This window comes from Thermobia domestica, chromosome 3, assembly GCF_964235325.1.
Source record: "Thermobia domestica chromosome 3, izTheDome1.hap1.1, whole genome shotgun sequence".
NCBI lineage: Eukaryota > Metazoa > Arthropoda > Insecta > Zygentoma > Lepismatidae > Thermobia > Thermobia domestica.
The window spans coordinates 273,453,872-273,472,460 of record NC_137456.1 but is presented as its reverse complement, the minus strand read 5'-3'; the positions used below and the strand labels follow the sequence as shown (position 1 = coordinate 273,472,460).

Here is an 18,589-nt window from a genome sequence, read left to right as displayed (position 1 = left end):
CCGGGTATTACTCTCGTTTTGTTGCCTGGAACTGAATTCGACGACTTCCGGAACAAAAAAAGGGAAAGTATGCGACCGGTAACTGGTATTCAACGAAGTCATCTTCGGAAAATTGCGAAGTTTTTATGGCAGTAACGGGTCACCATGAACTAACTTCATGCTTCCCCCAAAATCGAACTTCTGAAATTCAAAGTGTAGATTTAAGAAATCTGCAAGAAGGAACTTTTGTTACATAGATATATGTATGGTAACCAGTGGTGCGTAGCAGAAATGTGAATAAATCATGAATTATTTGAAGTTGAAGTGCTGTTTATGCTTCCACATGGACCTTCAACAGGATACAGGTTTCCAGAAGAGCATAAGAGAAGTGAAAATAAGTATTTTGTGACTATCGACAATGTGCTACGCAGGGGCGGATCCAGGACGGACTTCTGGGGGGTTGCAATACTGCTACTTAGAGCTACTTTTAAGAGCTCCAAACTCTGGGATGAGTTTTATTTATATATAAAATAAGAAAGTTTCTTCTTCTGCGGGGGGAGGGGCAATCTTCCCCCTAGATCCACTCCTGGATGAGCTGTGAGTGAACCAACACGTATTGAAGCACCTGCACGGTTACATGCTATTAGCGAAGAAGACACCAACCAAGCAAATGATTGGTCCATGTAAAGAAAAAAGTAAGTGAACTTGAAATTTGTGTGTTTCGTAATCGTAATTTCCACCTCAGATTATTTCGGTTTAAGAAAACGGAGGAGTAGGGGGAGGCTCATTTTACTATTTCAGAGAGCCTTTTTGATCAAAATAATAAAAAAACAGTCAAGAAAACCTTTGAACCACAAACATCATCAAATCATTGCACTTTCATTGTTTCCAGTGTTGCTAACTGTGACATCAAAATTAACGAAACTTCGCTAACTTGAAAAGGGTGCAGTTAATTCATGAAGCATTGGTCGAGAATGGTGTTTGGTGTGTTTATTATTCATGTAAAGTTGAACCATCTGACAAAATTTCAGAATTTTAAAAGACGGTGTTTTCGAGAAAATGGCGCCCAAAAATGGCGATTTTTGAAAATTTTACAATTTCTCGAATTTTTTGCGACAAAACGGTTGCACACAGAAGCGATAAAAATTTCTTTTCGGTAAGTGGGTAACTAGGTCTTACCAACCGTGAAAACAGAATTTTAAAATTCGAACCAGAAGTGCTCGAAAAAAATTCGCAAACTTCGACTTTTCAGATAAAATGACGTTAATTTGTTAATTTATGTACAAAAAGATACGCATGCGCAAACCAAACTATAATAAAATATAGTTTATCTATATCCCTATGTACATACCACAACAAGAATTATAGCTCTACCTGTCTCCATAGCCGAATGGTGAGGCTCCGAAGTTCACCATTTTTCATGTCTTCTACAATTCATAAATTGTACTCCCCGTCTTTGATGGTCCATTACTTGGCGGGAAAATTTTTTTCGACAAAACAAAAAAATATGGGTCTCTTAAAAACATGTCTAGTTGCTATAAAAAAAGTTTCAACAATATCTGAGATGGTAATGGTACAATTTTATATTTTTTTGCCTGAGTTGAAATGGAAGGCACCATATATATATATACAAACGCTGGTAAAAACAAGAAACCGAGCTCTAGTAACAAAGGAAAAGGATGGTTGGTGTACACGGAGAAATCTGACTTCAAGTCCCGCATGCACACTTGTATATATAAAGAATAGTATATTAAATATTCAAATGGGAATATAAAAGCTATGGTAGTTATATTGGTTTAGATCCTGTGAAAGTATATGTTAGAACATTACAAAAAACGTTATTGAAATAAAAAGGATTTATGGTAAAAAGTTGAAATGAATCTATTTACCAATGAAGTAGAAATTTATAGAAGCTTGAATACTTGTAAAAAGTGAGAGAAACTTCAATGATTTACCACCAGCAGTTGGGAAACAAACATATTGAAGTGAAATTTTCCAAGGATAAAACTGATGTGAAAGATAAGTTAGAAGTGAAAGATGAGTTAAGAAAATATTTGCAAGAGGTATAAAGACAGACGTGCAGTACTACATGTTATGGAATGTTGCAAACCAAAGATGACGTAGTATCTCATTAATCAAATGCCGTTCACAGCAAGTTAATGTCTTAGTGCATTCGGTAGAAATGAGAAAACACTGCATTTTTTCTTTTTTTTAAAAAAGGGACATGTTTGTAAAACCTTTTCAAATAATTTTTGATTTACCTTGCCTTTTTGACATTACTACATTGATAAGCGTACTTACAATAAATTCTCGGAGGTACACTAATCTCCAGAATTATTGTCGCATGTCTATAAATACGTTGTTGAAGGAATATAATTTGATAACGAATTCTCTCGGTATTTCTTATGTCAGTATGTGTATAATCGGCAGACATGTATGTCGCAAATTTCATGTCAAAAGAGCATTAAATAAGAACAATAGAACGAAAATAAAACTTTCTTCTCCATTTAGCAACATTTTGTTTTACTCATTCTAATTTTCGTATTTATAATTCTTTTCCTATGAAATTTACTACAAATATACATTTCCCAATTATACACATAGTATTAGTATTAAAAGTACCGAAAAATCATTATCAAATTATATTCTTACAAGAGGACAGTCATAGATATGCGACAATCATTTTGGACATGAGTGTACATAATTTTAATGTGTTGAAAATTTTTAACAATATTCTCCAGAATGGTATGAGATATTAAATTACTGTAAAGGGTTTTGTTAGCTTCACACTCATAGAAAGCCATCTATGCAATAGAATGTCGTGTTTATCGTAATAAGGATATTTGAAAAAAGACAAATATTTTACCCACTGTAACTTCCATCTTTATTCTAAATCCATCATATCATGATCGTAGTATTAGACAATAAATTACTTTGGATGTTCATTGTCTCCTCTGTGTAATTTGCGTTCACTCCTGTAGAGTTCATCATAATTTTGATGATTATGATTTTTTCCTGACTTTGCAACACTGTATGGCAAATTTATTGTTGAATTTTGTATATATAAATTTGTAATATGCAATAACACTACGTAGTTACATTTCATATAAATTTGTGTTTGGAAAGAAACAATGTTGTATTATAGAGTTTGGTAAAAGAAAATATCTGCTGGCTGATCTCCATGCTACAAAATTTCAGCGACTTTTTAAAGTTCAGTTTCTTAATTTAAGAATTAGAAGTGCATATAAACTGTCTATCCTATACTGTATTGCATGTCGTGTGAAAGTTTCAGTTCGCTACTTCCTCTTGGATATTTTTTCGTCATTCGAGAGGTTGAGAAATCGTTATCCAATGTTAAATATGATTTGAAGGTTACGAATTGAAAGCAGAATAAAGATGTATAGTAGCTGTAATTTACATAAAATTCGTCCTGAAATGTGATTAATAATTCACGATTGGATATATGTGAATTTGCCCGTATATTCAGCTGTTACCAATCTATTTCTACCCAAGTTTTATAATTGGAAGAGAAAATATAAAATTTGAAGGTTGACATTATCCTTCCGATCTATTCATTCTTGCAAAATTTAAATTGAATGTTCCGTAATCTTACAAATCTTTATTCAATGAGAGGCTTATTTCTTCACTTTCAAATTTGATTTTCTGAAATATTGTACAGTGGTTCTTTCAGATATGTTTTTGGGGCCACTTCACTTCCAGACCAAAATAATACTTTTATAATGTAATAATAAATACCAGCAGTGGGAGACGTGCCCCTGCGAATACAAAGTTTGCCCCCTGGAAATTTTTTTTCTGAAAGACATTGATACAGTATTACCTAGTAAGTGCAATTATGGTAAATTGAACTGCCGCAATAAATAGGATGTGAATATCAATATTAATAGGTAAGACAATAGGATTATCTACGTCTTTCTACATTCATATATATAGCTTCGCGTTATACAGTCGCATGCAAATGGTGATAGTGAAATTATATCACAGCAACAGTAATATTTGCGTGCCGCAGAAATATCTTAACATAAATAAACATAAGAAAGGTGTATACAATTATCGTAATGTGTTGCGTAATGATTCGATTATTAGATCTTTCCTTTCCATTGCCATCACATTTTTAGTGTTTCTTAATGTTTACATTGTAAGAAGTGTATAGCATCCTACAAAAAGACACACTAATACGTACTTTGTTTCTACGAAGGAAGCTCAAGTCGTCTTCAAATGGATACAATTTATTGATGGTAAAATATGTTAAAAAGTCTATATTTCCCAGTACATGAAATATATTGGTTATATATATTTGCAACAACTTAACATTCTAATTGTCAAATATTTATACCAAGTAGATTTGATTTAGATTAAATGCTAGATATAAAACAAAAAAGAAGATAATCCTCAACCTATTGTTGTGATCCTTCAAATAAATACATTATCATCGGGTGAAATGTTGCTATGTAAATAATTAGGGCCTACTAGCCTGGAACATTCTTGACAATAACGAAGTCACTGGTAGTCGCCTGTTATCCAACATAATTTACACAATAAATTTCTCTCTCCCAAAATTTTACAATTCACTGGTGTTTGCGCGTGAAAGGTATATCTATGTTAATATCCAGAACAAAATTTGCAATATCTGAGCACTCTAGTTCTTCCTGCTTGAATAAAGTTTTGCATCCAAGTGAGTGTTGACATGACGATTTAAAATTGCCTTTTGATGGAACATTGCTCCACAATCCACACATTTATGAGGTCTTTTACATGTTGTATTAAAAAATGTACCTGCAGAACAATATTTTGAATTGAACTGTTACCACATTCTTAGCAGCGAAGGGATTTCTCATTTGTGTGGGTTAAACTATGGATGTTTATTTGTGATTTCTGAATGAACCCCTTTCCACACACTTCGCAATAATGACACTTTTCCTCCGTGTGGGTAAGCAGATGCGATTCTAAGTGATGTTTCCGAATGAATCCTTTTCCACATTTTTCACAAAAATAACCCTTTGTTCCTGTATGAGTTAGCATATGTATGTTCAAACTTGATTTTTGAGTGAAGCTCTTCCCGCAGATTTCGCACTTCTGTGACTTTTCACCTGAATGAGAAATCATGTGGAAATTCAAACTTATCTTTTGAGTATAACCCTTACCACACATTTCACAATAGAATGGCTTCTCATCCATATGCATGTACAAGTGACGTTGCAAGGTAGATTTGCGACTAAATCCCTTTTTACAATTTTCACAGTGATAAGATTTAACTTTCGTATGTGTTCTCATGTGATTCAGTAGCCCTGATACTTGTCTAAACTTTTTGCTACATTGTTCACATTTATGAGGCTTTGCTTCAGTATGAGTAAAAACGTGTATTTTTAAACCTGATTTAGAAATGTATCCTTTCCCGCAATGATGGCAATAATGAAGATCTTGCTTCTTCTGCGCCTCTAGGTCCGACTTATGATTTAACTCCTTACCACAGTTAACACAGTATTGATATTTGTCCCTAGAATGAACAAAGTTGCAGGTTTTCAAATTTGAGTTAGATCTGAAAGTTTCGCAGCAGTTCTGGCAGTAATATTTCTCATCCATTTGAGTGGCAAGGTGATTATTCAAATATAATTTTTTACTGAAGCTTCTGTTACATTTTTTGCATACGTAACGTTTCTGCTCTGTATGTGTAAAGGAGTGAGATAATAATTGTGCTCTTGAAGCGAATCTTTTTTCACACTTGTCGCAAGAATAATGCTTTTCGCCCGTATGACTAAAGATGTGTCTTCGCAAACTTGAACTCTGAGTGAAACCTTTTCCACACTCTTTACATTTATGAGACCTTTCACCTGTATGCGTATTCATGTGTTTTTCCAAACATGTTTTAAAATTGAAACATTTGCCACATTCATTGCAGCGATAGGACCTTTCATTTAAATGGATTCGTAAGTGACTTTTCAAGTTTGAACTGAAAGTGAACTTTTTACCGCAGATGTGACAATGAGCTTTCTTCTTACTATGTGTAAATAGGTGAGCTCTTAAGTTTGATTTGCGACTGAACCTTTGTCCATACTCTACGCAGTTATGAGAGACGACATCCGTATTCACTGACATGTGACTTCCATCTGTAGGTGAAGTAGTTGTTCTGAAGAAAGAGAAAAAAGAATTCATGTTATTTGCTGTATCTTACATGATGCTTTTACCTAGTTTTCTTTCATCTCTAGAAACATTTTTCTATACTCAAAAAAACTCTAGAACTATTATATATTAGTCTATTGTGATTCGCCGTCTTTTACAAGCTGTGTGTTAAGGAATCTCACAGTGTGTGTAAGCAGACTGTAACTTAAGGCAGTGGAACATTTTCAAGCATAATTCTCCACAACATATACTAGTAGAACAAAATCAGATAACAGAATCATATCAGAAAGCAAACTGCGGGAATCAAATTTAGTGCTGGTATACAGACACGAAGTTAAACATGTTTATATCTGAAGCATGAAATAAGGGACTCGTGAACTCTGAAAGTAATTGCTTGGTCGATATTACAGTAGATATCCCCCTGTTCATGAGCGTGGGAAAATTTTGGCCGTCGGAACGTTCACACGGGGCTTAAACCGGTGTAAACCAGTATGTTGCTATGCTAGTATAAGGAAGAATACTCTTGGACGCCTACGAGATGTAGAAACAAGATGAAACATGCCGTTTTCGTGTTCTTGTCGTGTATTGGCTAGTAATTTAAATCCGCAAACCCCCACCTCTCCTGCGAAGAGCGTAAGCGGAACGTATGTGCTTGTGTAGATAATTCTGTTAGCAGCTGTTGTAAAGGAAGAACGTCAAATTTAAAGATGTCATCGTCAATGAGTTTATTAGATAAGCTTGATAAGCCATCAATGGTACCCTTTACAAAAATGCAAGATTTGGAGATCGGAGTAACATTTCGTATTGTAAACTGTGAGATAAATGCAACGGTATATGGTAGGAAGGCATGTGTGACATTTGAAGGAGGCGAAAATGCGATTTTACCAGGACGATGTACTGAAAAATTGGAAGCAGATAATGGTGCATTATTAACGCATTTACAAAGTGGGAATGTCTGTTTAATATATAAAGGAATGAACATTAATGTATCTGGGCGTAACATGCACGATCTTGAATTTACTGAACTGGTATACTCATCGTAAGTGTATGGTAGCATGTACAAACAAGACGAAACAAGAATTTTCCTCTTCGCCCCCCTTCCTCTTCATGCAGGCACAGTCATCTGTATGCATAGTGTCGTTATTCTGTGTTGGCCAGCGACTAGAGTAACATGTCTTTGAGTGCTTGTGCATCAACTATGGATACCAAAAAGAGTACTTGTTAAATGTTGAATATGGACTTAATTCAATGAAAACCAAATTCATTTGTATTGGACTGGATAGTGATACATTTGAGCCAGTGATTCGTGTTGGCAAAGGACTATTGTTTGGAGTGGAGTTAAATTTCGCCGAGTGAGAGAAACTTGTAAATTTGACCCCATTTGTTACGGACTATTTAAATTCTCAAGTGGAAATTACATTTATAAAATCTCTTGGTCGAAAAAACGAACTGGTGGTGCGAAAACTAATGGGTGAAAAATTAGTGATGTTAGAGAAAAAAGGAACACTTCATGCTCCTCGAAACACTGTGTACTTAACTTCAAGTGATTGGCTTTATTTCTTGGAAATATTACCGTGTATTGAACATGCTGTGAAAAACAGTAAAGTTTGAAGTGTTGTGCTACGTGAATATTTTAACTTGTGTACAGATACTATTCGTAATCATGTACAATCGCAGTGTCTTACATGCAGAGGACTTGCCGGAATCCATACCTGTGTAGATGAACAGAGTATTATTAGTGGTATCAACATCAGTTTTCCAAGTGTCTCTCTTGATAAGAACAGTGATGTGAACATTGATGGTGAAAGATTAAAATTGGAAATGAAAGTATTTTGCAAACAAAAACTCATAGATTCAATTATGGCTGATTTATTTGATAGTGTACAGACACAGCCATGGTGGAGGAAAACCGATACTCAACCTTCGGAAGGTATCAACGAAGTGAACGTCTTTTCATAAAGAAGAAGATTGATTTGTTTTTTTTATGTATACTAAACAACGTAATATCAAATGTAATAAAAATATATAGAGTGAAAGTGAAATGTTTTATTTGTGTGTGTGTTTTGTGTTCGTTTAATACACCTCAATATGATAGGATTTTTAATTTTTATGATAAGAAAAAAATGCTAACATTTTTTCCTCGTATACTATTACTGATACGTATAATAATAATAATAATAATAATAATTATAAAAATGAATTCAAATTTTTGAAACTAATGTTAAAATAAAAGTTAGTATTTGAAATTATTATAATTATTATTATTATTATACAACTTTGTCTTAAGTATGATAGGACTTTTTTATTTTTTTAAAAAAAAGGAACTAAAATAATTAATATTTAATTCTTAAAAAACAAAAGTCCTATCATAATAATATTGAATTCACATAGTTGGTTTAATTTACGAAAGAATAACTGATTAAGTATTTGAATTCATTATTATTCTTATTATTATTATTATTATTAATATGTAGTTATGTGATTACATCGTTGAATTAAAAAATCAGATTTAGAATCTTTTTTAAAAAAACAGTATGAAATTCTTCAATTCAATGAATTAAAAACGTTTTGTGATGTGTGTATTTAATTACACAATTCATCACAAAACATATTTATTTATTTATTAGAACATGAAGAAAATAAGAAACAAAACATTTGTTTTCAAAGAGAAAACAGAATACAAAGTATTTTTTGATGTTGATTATGTTATTTACAAAATTAAAACGAGATTTTTTCATTGTTCAGGTGGTGATAAATTCACAGTTGCCATATAGTATTCACTGATGCTGTCCATACACATGTACACAGTTGTGTTGTCTTTTTTTTTACACAGTTGAATTAATGATAAATTCACAGATGATACTACTGCTGTTGATGGTGATGAAACGTAGATAGAAGTCATACTGTACAATGATGATGTCCATACACACGATGAGGATCTTTTATTCTCTGAAATGAAAAAAAAAATGAAAAACATAATTTAAAATTTATTTTATCTATAATCATGAACAAATAAAACAACAAATGATAATACATACAAACACATTATAATAAAGAAGAAATGACTACCTGCAATAACAATAGCTAGAATTTTATCTATAATGAAAAAAGTAATCAAAACAAACGAAGAAGAAGAAGAATGAAGACATGATATGTATACAAGAGAAATGATTACCTGTAAAAGTAAATACAGCAAGCGACGATAATTTTTTTCTGGAGTTGATGAGAAAGTGTAATGAAATTCATTTAAAGACTTTCCTTTAGCTTTGAAGCATAGGAGAAGATATGAATAATGTCCACATAGGGACGATTTGACACTTTGAATTTGTTTATTATTAAATGTATAAAAATAAAATTTCTACGTAGAAATTGAATATATTGCATTACATATGGAGCAAATCCAAATGTATCGAAGTAGTGGGCACGTCCATCAATATGAATATATACGGAAATCCAGTGTGTGCCAAGTTTGTTCGAGGGATTTGTGTTTATGATGATACCTGCAGGTAGTGGAACATGTGTTGGTAATTGATTGGCTGCATATACGCCAACGAAATGATTGTGAAATAAAGAATTTGTTTGAAAGCATTCAATAAATCTAGTGTAGAGGACATCATGTATAAAAATGGAGACATGTACATATATGGTATGGTATTTAAATAACGTACCTTTAAAAATTCATGATGATGTTCCTTTGATGATCCACTTCTAAGAGAGATTGGAACTCGCCATACGTGATGCATGAGATAATTGCTGGTAGAGGATTCTTAAAATGAACTTTCAGACGAACACATCCATGTTTCATTAGATTCCAATGCTGCACAGCGCTGGCTTCTCTATCTTCAGTAATGTCGAAAACAAAGATAGTGTATCCTTGAGGAAAGGCAAGGCGAGGAATATTGTTGCCATGATTGGAAAAGTGAATACCTGATCCACAGAATAAGGTATGATATGAGGAAACATAAAAGTTGTTTTCGAAAATTGGTTGTAATGGTTTTGAATGTACAAGTGTTCCATCAATGTATAGAGAGAAGAAATTGATGTCAAAATGTTTGAAATGAAATGGATTTGAAGTTATTGTTCCTGCATAGGCATCATTTTGTGTAAACGCCACAATCACTCGAGTTGGTAATACTCCCATAAATAAATTATAAATTGTTTTTGATTGAAGATCCTTTGGAATGACGAATGACTTCATTTGCACTCCTGTGAGAGGATATTTGGCTGTTGTTGATTGTAGAAGCTCGTTATGTGCTAGTTTTATTGTAGGACTAACATTAATATTTTTAATATGTAAAGCAGCGTCTAAAATATTCACTTTAGCCTCAACAGACGAATCACTAGCAATGAGACAAAAGTTTGGCTTTGCAGGAATTAACTTGAGACGTAATTCTACTCCTTGGATTAAAAATTTATCTTGATTAAAAATATCACAATGAAGATGTTCAAGCATGTCGAATTTTGCACTTTTTTTTGTTAATTCATAACGTTGTTGAAATCCTCTATTACCACTAGATGTTGCATCCATATGTCCAGCAGTATCTTGAAACCAGAATGCATATTGAAGATGAGTATTTTTAGCAGAATCATCATTAATTTAACAGTTTTTCAATGTATGATCGATATAGATGATTATGAGATGGAAATGAAATCAGTTTGTTATTTAAATACACTTCCACTTCCCTGAATATAGAATTTAAAAAGTCTTTAATAGGAGCCACAGCTTTATCACTTTCAACAAATGCTGATCCATCAGGCTTAACGATTTGAGCGTCGATTGAAAGAAGAGTATGTGGTAGATCTATGTATTCATCACTTGTTCCTGGGATGACAAATTCTATAAGAGCATTATCAGCTAGTGAACTGATTGGTTTGTATGTAACCACATGATTATCCAATACACTGGTTTACGTTGGTTTTGTAGAAAAAATATCCAGTTCACTTTTTCACACTCGCAGGATTGATGCTGTAAGAAAGCCATGATGGTGATGATTTAATCAAAGATATCGTGTGATAAATTCCTCTTCTTACAAGACTGACTTTTCTTTGTTTTCTGTGTACGTTTCCTCTTTCCCTTCTTCTTGGGCTTGATGATGTGTAATGATGAAGGGTTAAAGATGGAATGATGTGTAATTCTTCTTTTCCTTCGTTGATATCCAGATCCTAGCATAGATTTCAGTTTATTTTTTGCTTTGTCTTGCAAAACGGATCTTGCTTCACCTATTCGTTGATGAAAGGATTCGTTAATAGGTTGTTTATCGACGATCACATCAGTAATAACGTTTGCTCCAGATTTTAATAATTTCTTTCCTACAGATTTAGCTCCTTGTTTTACTAATGGCATGACAGAAGGAAATAATCCACCAAGAAAACTTCCAATACCATGTCCAACTTGATAAGGGGATCCAACAGAAACGTTTAAAGTTCCAGAAAGAGCTTGTTTTTGTTAATATTGTAAATATGGATTATTCATATTTGTTTATGTTGACGCACTGGTCGAAAATGTAGTTTAACGCATACAGTTCCGAAAGTGAATGCCAGTAGAGAGCCTGTACTATCTCTTATATCCATTTTGATGTGTTCAAAATGCATCGTTTCTATAGGCACATGATGTGGAGGATTAAAGAATTGTATAACACTACTTCCAAATGTATGATTCACAGGATTCATATTTATGATACGTAATAATGGTGCTACTGTATCTCCAATAAATACAGATTGAATAATATCACAATACACATACATTGTAGATGGAAGTCCTAAACGTAAATTTGGAACGCTTTGGCCTTGCTGCATATCCTTTAAATCAACGTTTGGATCAAACCCCAACATCGCACTAACACTTGGTGATAATGCAACGTCTACATCTATGTCTTTATGAAGACGTCGTATAAAACAAGTATTACTCTCATGAGTATAGGAAATATGTAAATTTGTGAATCTGTTGTACGTATTAATTAATGTCAGTTAATTCTGATATGTCAGTGTAATGTACAGGAATAGTTATAAATTTCCATTCATCAATTTTTGCAGGTTTGTAAAAAAAATATTATTTTCTTTATTAATATTTAATATTGAATGAAAATAATGAATATCAACAATAGCCACTTCCCATTTTTCACGGAATTCCATTCTTTGATGAAGTTTCGTAGTGTATGATGTTAAGGTATTGTCAGGAAAATATTCCATAGCACTATTACTGGGAAGCGCAACGTAAAAATTTCCATCAGGTTCCATTGTACTTCTCGATCTTGCAGGTATCCTGATGCAAGTATCCAGGAATCGAAAGAGGAAGAATATCCTTTCCAATGAACAAGATATTTTTTTCTGCTGCCTTTTCTTCTTTTACGTATGATTTTATCTATGTAAAACGTCTTTGATAACGTCACAGGTTGTAATTCCTCTTTGTAAAATAATCCATCCAGTGGTTCCTTGTTTAAATCTTCAATTTCATAAACAGGCGGATCTCTTGGTGTTATCTTCTTCACTTTAAATATTTCCCAAGTCCAATTTTGCATATATCCTTTATCAAATGTACGTTTAGTTTTACTAATTCGTACTGTATCACCAATCTTAAGATGTTTTGAGAAATTTGGATTCTTCTTCATCTTCTTTATTTTATTATCATACTGATTTTGCCATACTTGCAATAGGTTATTTTGAGAAACATTTGCAAGTGGTATCTTTATGCTTGAATGGTAACCTTCATTGTATGATTTCACTAGAAGAGGTAATACATTTAAATATTTATACGTTTGATACTTTGTGAAATACTTCCACATTTCTCCTTTTAGAGTTCTGTTAAAACGTTCTACAATACCAGCTTTTATATCAGGATTTTTAGTTGTAATATGTTTTTTTTTGTTCTCCTCTAAGTACTTCTGTATTGTTTTATTAGTAAACTCACTTCCTATATCTGTTCGGAACGTAATTGGTTTTCTGTCTTTGAACACAATTTTCAATGCTTTTAAGACATTATTTGTACCTTTAGATTTTATATGGTACAGCCCATGCATATCGACTTAACACATTTATCACTAAGAATATAACGATATCCATCATTAAATTTATGAAGAGATTGAAGATCATTAATATCACTTTCCCTCTCATCATCAATGTTATTCACTACATAGAAAGCTCTTTTAAAACGACGACGTACAGGTTTGTGTAACGTATATGTTGTTTGTTGCAGTAACCATCTTCTTATACAATGTATAGGAATTTTCTTCTTTGTAGCTATCCACAATTTTTTAACAGTTGAAAACGAGGCAGCATGTGAAGGGTTGTAGTAAATCTTGCTTAAATGTTTGTTTACGGTTTCCACCTTGACCATACTGGACGTTTCCTTTTCCTTATAGGAGATACTACTTTTTCCTTTTTTTCTTCTTCTGCTTCTTCTTCGTCGTCTTCTCGAAACGATTTCAGAGATATTTTTTCCCTTGACGATGATGCTGTTGGTGATGCTTTAGTTCGTCGTAAAATATAAGACAAACGTTTTGGATTTCCAATAAATTCTTGAGGTGTGTTATTAGAAGATAAATAATTACAAAATTTCTCCCATCCCGGAGGATTTGTGTTTCCGGGATCGCGACACATCAGAAATTAAATCTACAATGTGAGATCCTTCTTGTTTATCACCTCTAATGTAAACAGTTCCTTTATTATCCCACATGATATTATCACCATGTTTCATTCTATGTAGTAGTAATTCAGCTCTTTTACGAAACATTTTGGGTATAGATAATAATATTTCTTATTCTACTTCAGGCTTCTCTGATTTAGTTGACGTAATCGAAAGTGTCGCAGGTTCTTGTTTTCGTATTAAATGTAAATATTTTTGAAGATTATTATTATATTGATTCCACTTTTCTTCATCACTAAGCGATGATAACTGTAAAATCTCTTGCATTTCTTGATCCAATTAGATTCACGGTTCTCCAGGGCTGATGATGCTGGTGTTTGTATACGATTAAGAACAACAGGTGGAACTAAAATCATCTCCTTTGCGTGTTCCATTGCACTAACAGAATAGTAAACTTGATAATGCACCAGTTAAAATAGGAGCTAATAATGCCGGTAGGAATCCACCCTGCTGCTGCACTAATAAATGCTTCTTTTCTTTTGGATGGAGTTTCCTTTCTTCACAAGATATCGAAGCGTCCTCTGGTATCGCTTTAATCTTTGCTTTCTATGTCTTTGTAAGAGGTACATTCCCTTTTAATACATTATAACAACATTCGCAAATATTACGAATCACTGAAGAGTCTGCATTGGCCACTATAGCTTTACGTAATTTAGGATTTGCTTTGCTCAGCGTACGAAGATCTCCGTGTTTTACTCTTGGAGACATATTGTCAGAATGAAGAAAGACAGTTTAAAACTATCATTATAAACATATCTTCTTCTATTTCGTTGGAACATAAACGTAATGATAAATATCATCAGGAAAGATATTTGTTTGAAAACGAAGTTCATCTGGCGTATCCTGTTTTAAATCAATAAACAAATATCCATATGGTAACTTTGTTGCGTCGTTAAAACTTTCTTGAAGAAATTTTGGATTCTCAGGAGTTAGTTGATAACTCAAATGTTTAATTTGTGATTTATCTCTTGGATTTTTAAATAATACGAGATAAGAACAATACAAGCTCATATCTCTGCTTCGTTTTCCCTGATGAAATATGTTTTGTGTAATAAATAGTATACTAAGATTTCTATGATGAGTACCCTTTGTAAAGAAATCAACTATATTGCGGTTCACTTCACACATGTGATCATCAATAATAATATGTGGTCCAGTTTCGGGTAAAAAGTCTTTTGTTCGAGGTAATCCTTCAATAAATTGTACTTTTGTCGAAATTTCTCTGTATGCATTTTGCCATTTTGCATAGTACTAATAAATATGACGAAACGATGTGTTAACCATATGTGATAAATTGGACAGGAATCGTATTACAAAAGAAGTTTTTCCACATCCACTTGGTCCGGCAACAATACATGAAAAGAGATGTTTTCACGTCGTATCCATGTTAAAGAGTATGATCATTCTTTCTTCATACGTATATTTATAAGGGCCTTATTACATTTCTTTTCTTTTGTTGGAAGTAGTGTAGCCATATGGAAGAGTATCATATGAATTTGGTATTCTACGTCGTTTAATATAATTTATCTTATAAATTTTTGTTTCTGGCATGCTGACGATAGTATGGTCTTTCCTGCGGCATTTTTTTTTCTCATTGGTAATTTTGACTTCAGTGGGACGAGATGATTCTTCATCTTCGGCCTCCTCTTCACTATCTATCATTTTCTTCATTACATCAAAATTTACGTGTTTTGAAGATTCATAGTTTAATGAAAAGCCCCGTATCTTGCATACTTGAAACTCCTTCTTCGTGCTGGGATCAAAAATACGTAACCCATAGTTCTTGGGTTCAGCCGAGACGTATTCTGAAATATAGGCCTCTTTACTATACTCGAGTACTTCGTTTGTTAAATAGCTTAAAAAGTCACCAGTTGGGATTGTAGTTTCACAAGGTTTTTGCGTATAAATGACTGAATCTGTATCAAAATACAATACTCTTTCTTGCAGTTCTTCTAAATACTTATACAATTCTAATTTTTCTTGTGCTGTTGTGTACGCGGCTATGACGAAGTTTACTGTTGGTAGTGAAACAGGAACTTTATCTGTTTATTGCCAATATACGTATATCATCATTTACTGGAAATATTTGATGAACGTCTATATCATGAAATGTTAATTTCTCATATAATTCCTTTGGATTATTAATAATGCTTACATGACCCATGTTCTCACGTTGTCCAAATTTTCCCCAAAATGAATTTAGCATTAATTTAGCTAAACTTCTAAGTGCTGGCTTATGTTGAATTTTATTTTCATCAAGACGTATTCCTTCCTTTTCATAAAATTGCTGAATGTACTTCTGCTTTAGTTCATGTTTCACACCATGGTGGCCATCCACTAGCTTCCGTTTTTGCTCTCAAGAAGATGTTTATGTACTCTGCAAATAAGACTCCACTTTTTGTTTCTTCATCATATTGAACATCATCATATGCCCAAATTTCATGAATATCTTTTATTTTGTATCCTTACTCTAATGTTTTTCTTACTTTATCTGCTACCCATGTACCATGTAGAACTCGGTCTTCATCGCTGTGATTACAAGATGACTGGCTTAATTCATCACAACATGTACGACAAAGTGGAAACATCAATCTATCACTTGTTTTCTGAGTGTAAGATGTTTTTTGGAGGTAGAATACTTAGTTTAACTAATCCTTATACTTCTTCAATGTTGGGAGTATTTGAATCTCCAGGCAATAGATAGTAAGATGACGAATTGGAAATTTCTTAGTCTTACAGATATACGGAAAAAGGGATATAACATCTTTGTATTGGATTGTTTCTCTTTCAGATTCTTGTGCTTTATGATACAAACGTATGGCATTTACACGTCCTCCATAAAAAGCGTCACGAGGATTTAATGGTGATTTCTTTGTATACGGATGATTACTAACATACTTCTTCATCTCTTCATTTCCTGCCAATTTTTTTTTTTTAAATTCACAGCCCCATATTTCATGCACTTCACAGCCAAAATGTTTTAATTTTTGAATTTTCTTCTTTGTTGCTTCATATCGAAATTCTATGGTATCTAGCATTGATATAGATGAGTTTATCTTTGTCGTTAGGGTAACAGTAGATACATCCATGGACATCCATCGCCCTCATATTCCCACACGTGTATTCTTCCTGTGTTGGGATCTGTCCATACACCATTTACTTTCATTGATGCAATTCGTTTTTCCTTACTACGAGCAGCATTGGTAATTTGTACGTTTCTTGTTTTTTTCTTCCCTAGCTATTCATTGCATTGCTTCAACTGATTGGACATCTCTCCACGATACCCTTTCTTTGGTCTGATACCAATCGTATTTTCCTTTAAGAAATTTCTTCGATACACCAAATTACATGCACTGGCGATTGTAATGCATTCAAGTAAGGGATTTACATTTGTTTCCGATTCAAATGTATTCATAAAGGAAATACATGCTTGGCGCAATACTTCAACATCCTGTACACAATATTTGATGAGTTCTTTCATTTTAAAGGTATCATTTCGATGTTCAGTATACCATTGGAGAAACTTGCGTCTTTCTTCTACTTTCATGGTATCTGCTCCATAATATTAAATGTCTGGAAGTGTACCTTCATATGTTTGGTTCTCACGTCGATTGAAAAAGTGTGGGAAATATCTTTTGCACTATTGAAGACCAAATGCACCACTTAATTTAGTTAAGGGCATAGGAAGAAAGCTTAGTGAATCAATGAATGTTACGTTCCCTATTTTAAGAGATAGAATTTTCGCTCCATTCATGATTACTTCTGAAGTCCAATTCATCTTTTCAACCATGGTTTTAATGATGAAATGTGCATCATAGCCCTTAGAATTATGGGCTACACATGTTACTGATTTAATGTTTGGACGTCGCTATTGAAGGTGTTTTAGAAAGTCTTCTATTACATTTTCTCCGTCAAATATATTTTCTCGTTTTCCACAAACGATACAATTATTTTTGATGTTATCTTCATAACAACGGTAACATGAATGTTGACTAAACAAGACATTAGGTATATGTTCATATATGTTTGCGTCCTCTTCTATTTTCGTGTATTGTGTACATTCAATATCATAAAATACAATCATAGTTTTCTTCTCCATGATAATTTTTTTATTGGCTTTTTTGATTTTCTTCTTTCTTTCACTTTCATTTAACATTCATGATTGGGTGGTACTATAGCATAGTAAATGTTGCAATAAGTTTCTCCACATACGTGAGAACCTTTTTCTTTTACTACATAAATTTTCAAACACTGGGCACAACATCTAACAATGGAACATAAAAGGCTTTCCATTTTGATACGGCGCTGACTTGTGATAATCATAGCATGACTGGCCATAAAATTCTCGATTACAATCATTGCAAGTAATATGGGATTCTTTAAAGTCACATGGTGGCTTCTAATGACGATTACATACAGCTGTACAATGTTTCAAATGTTCACGCTTTTTTTCATATTTCTTATGACAGCTTTCGCAATAAAACTTACAGCTAAAACATGCTGTCAAGCATTCAATAACGTTGTAATGGTTATCTATGAAGAGTAAGTAAAGGTGTTCTTTCATTATCGCTTGGTGGTGCTTCAAACATAACATCCCTTCCTGAAAATCCCCTATACACTGTAATTTTATAATTCTTTATGTATTCCTGAAATTTACGAATTTCACGAATTCACCACCATGACTGAGATCTACATCAGATTCACATAGGTGTTCTGGTTCTTTTTCAATTATATATTTATATTGTTTCACAAATCTGCTGTATTCAGCTTGATTTCTTCCCTTGTATTTTTTAATCCAATGGCAACGACGACTGCATGTGCTAAACACCT

At 33.1% G+C, this 18,589-nt stretch overlaps 1 protein-coding gene across 3 annotated transcripts in view; it reads right to left on the bottom strand.

Moving 5' to 3' along the window:
- Nucleotides 1-2,840: 2,840 nt before the first annotated feature.
- Nucleotides 2,841-18,589, bottom strand: part of LOC145681051 (uncharacterized) — a 97,383-nt gene continuing 81,634 nt past the window's right edge. For 2 of the 3 annotated variants that reach the window (XM_081752388.1, XM_081752387.1), the window contains exon 4: nucleotides 2,841-6,124. In XM_081752388.1, the coding sequence (XP_081608514.1) occupies nucleotides 4,813-6,124 (1,312 nt within the window). In that variant the 3' untranslated portion in view covers nucleotides 2,841-4,812. Of the gene's footprint in view, nucleotides 6,125-8,831; nucleotides 9,067-18,589 lie in introns of all 3 variants that reach the window. The other variant, XM_081752389.1, reaches the window with a different exon arrangement.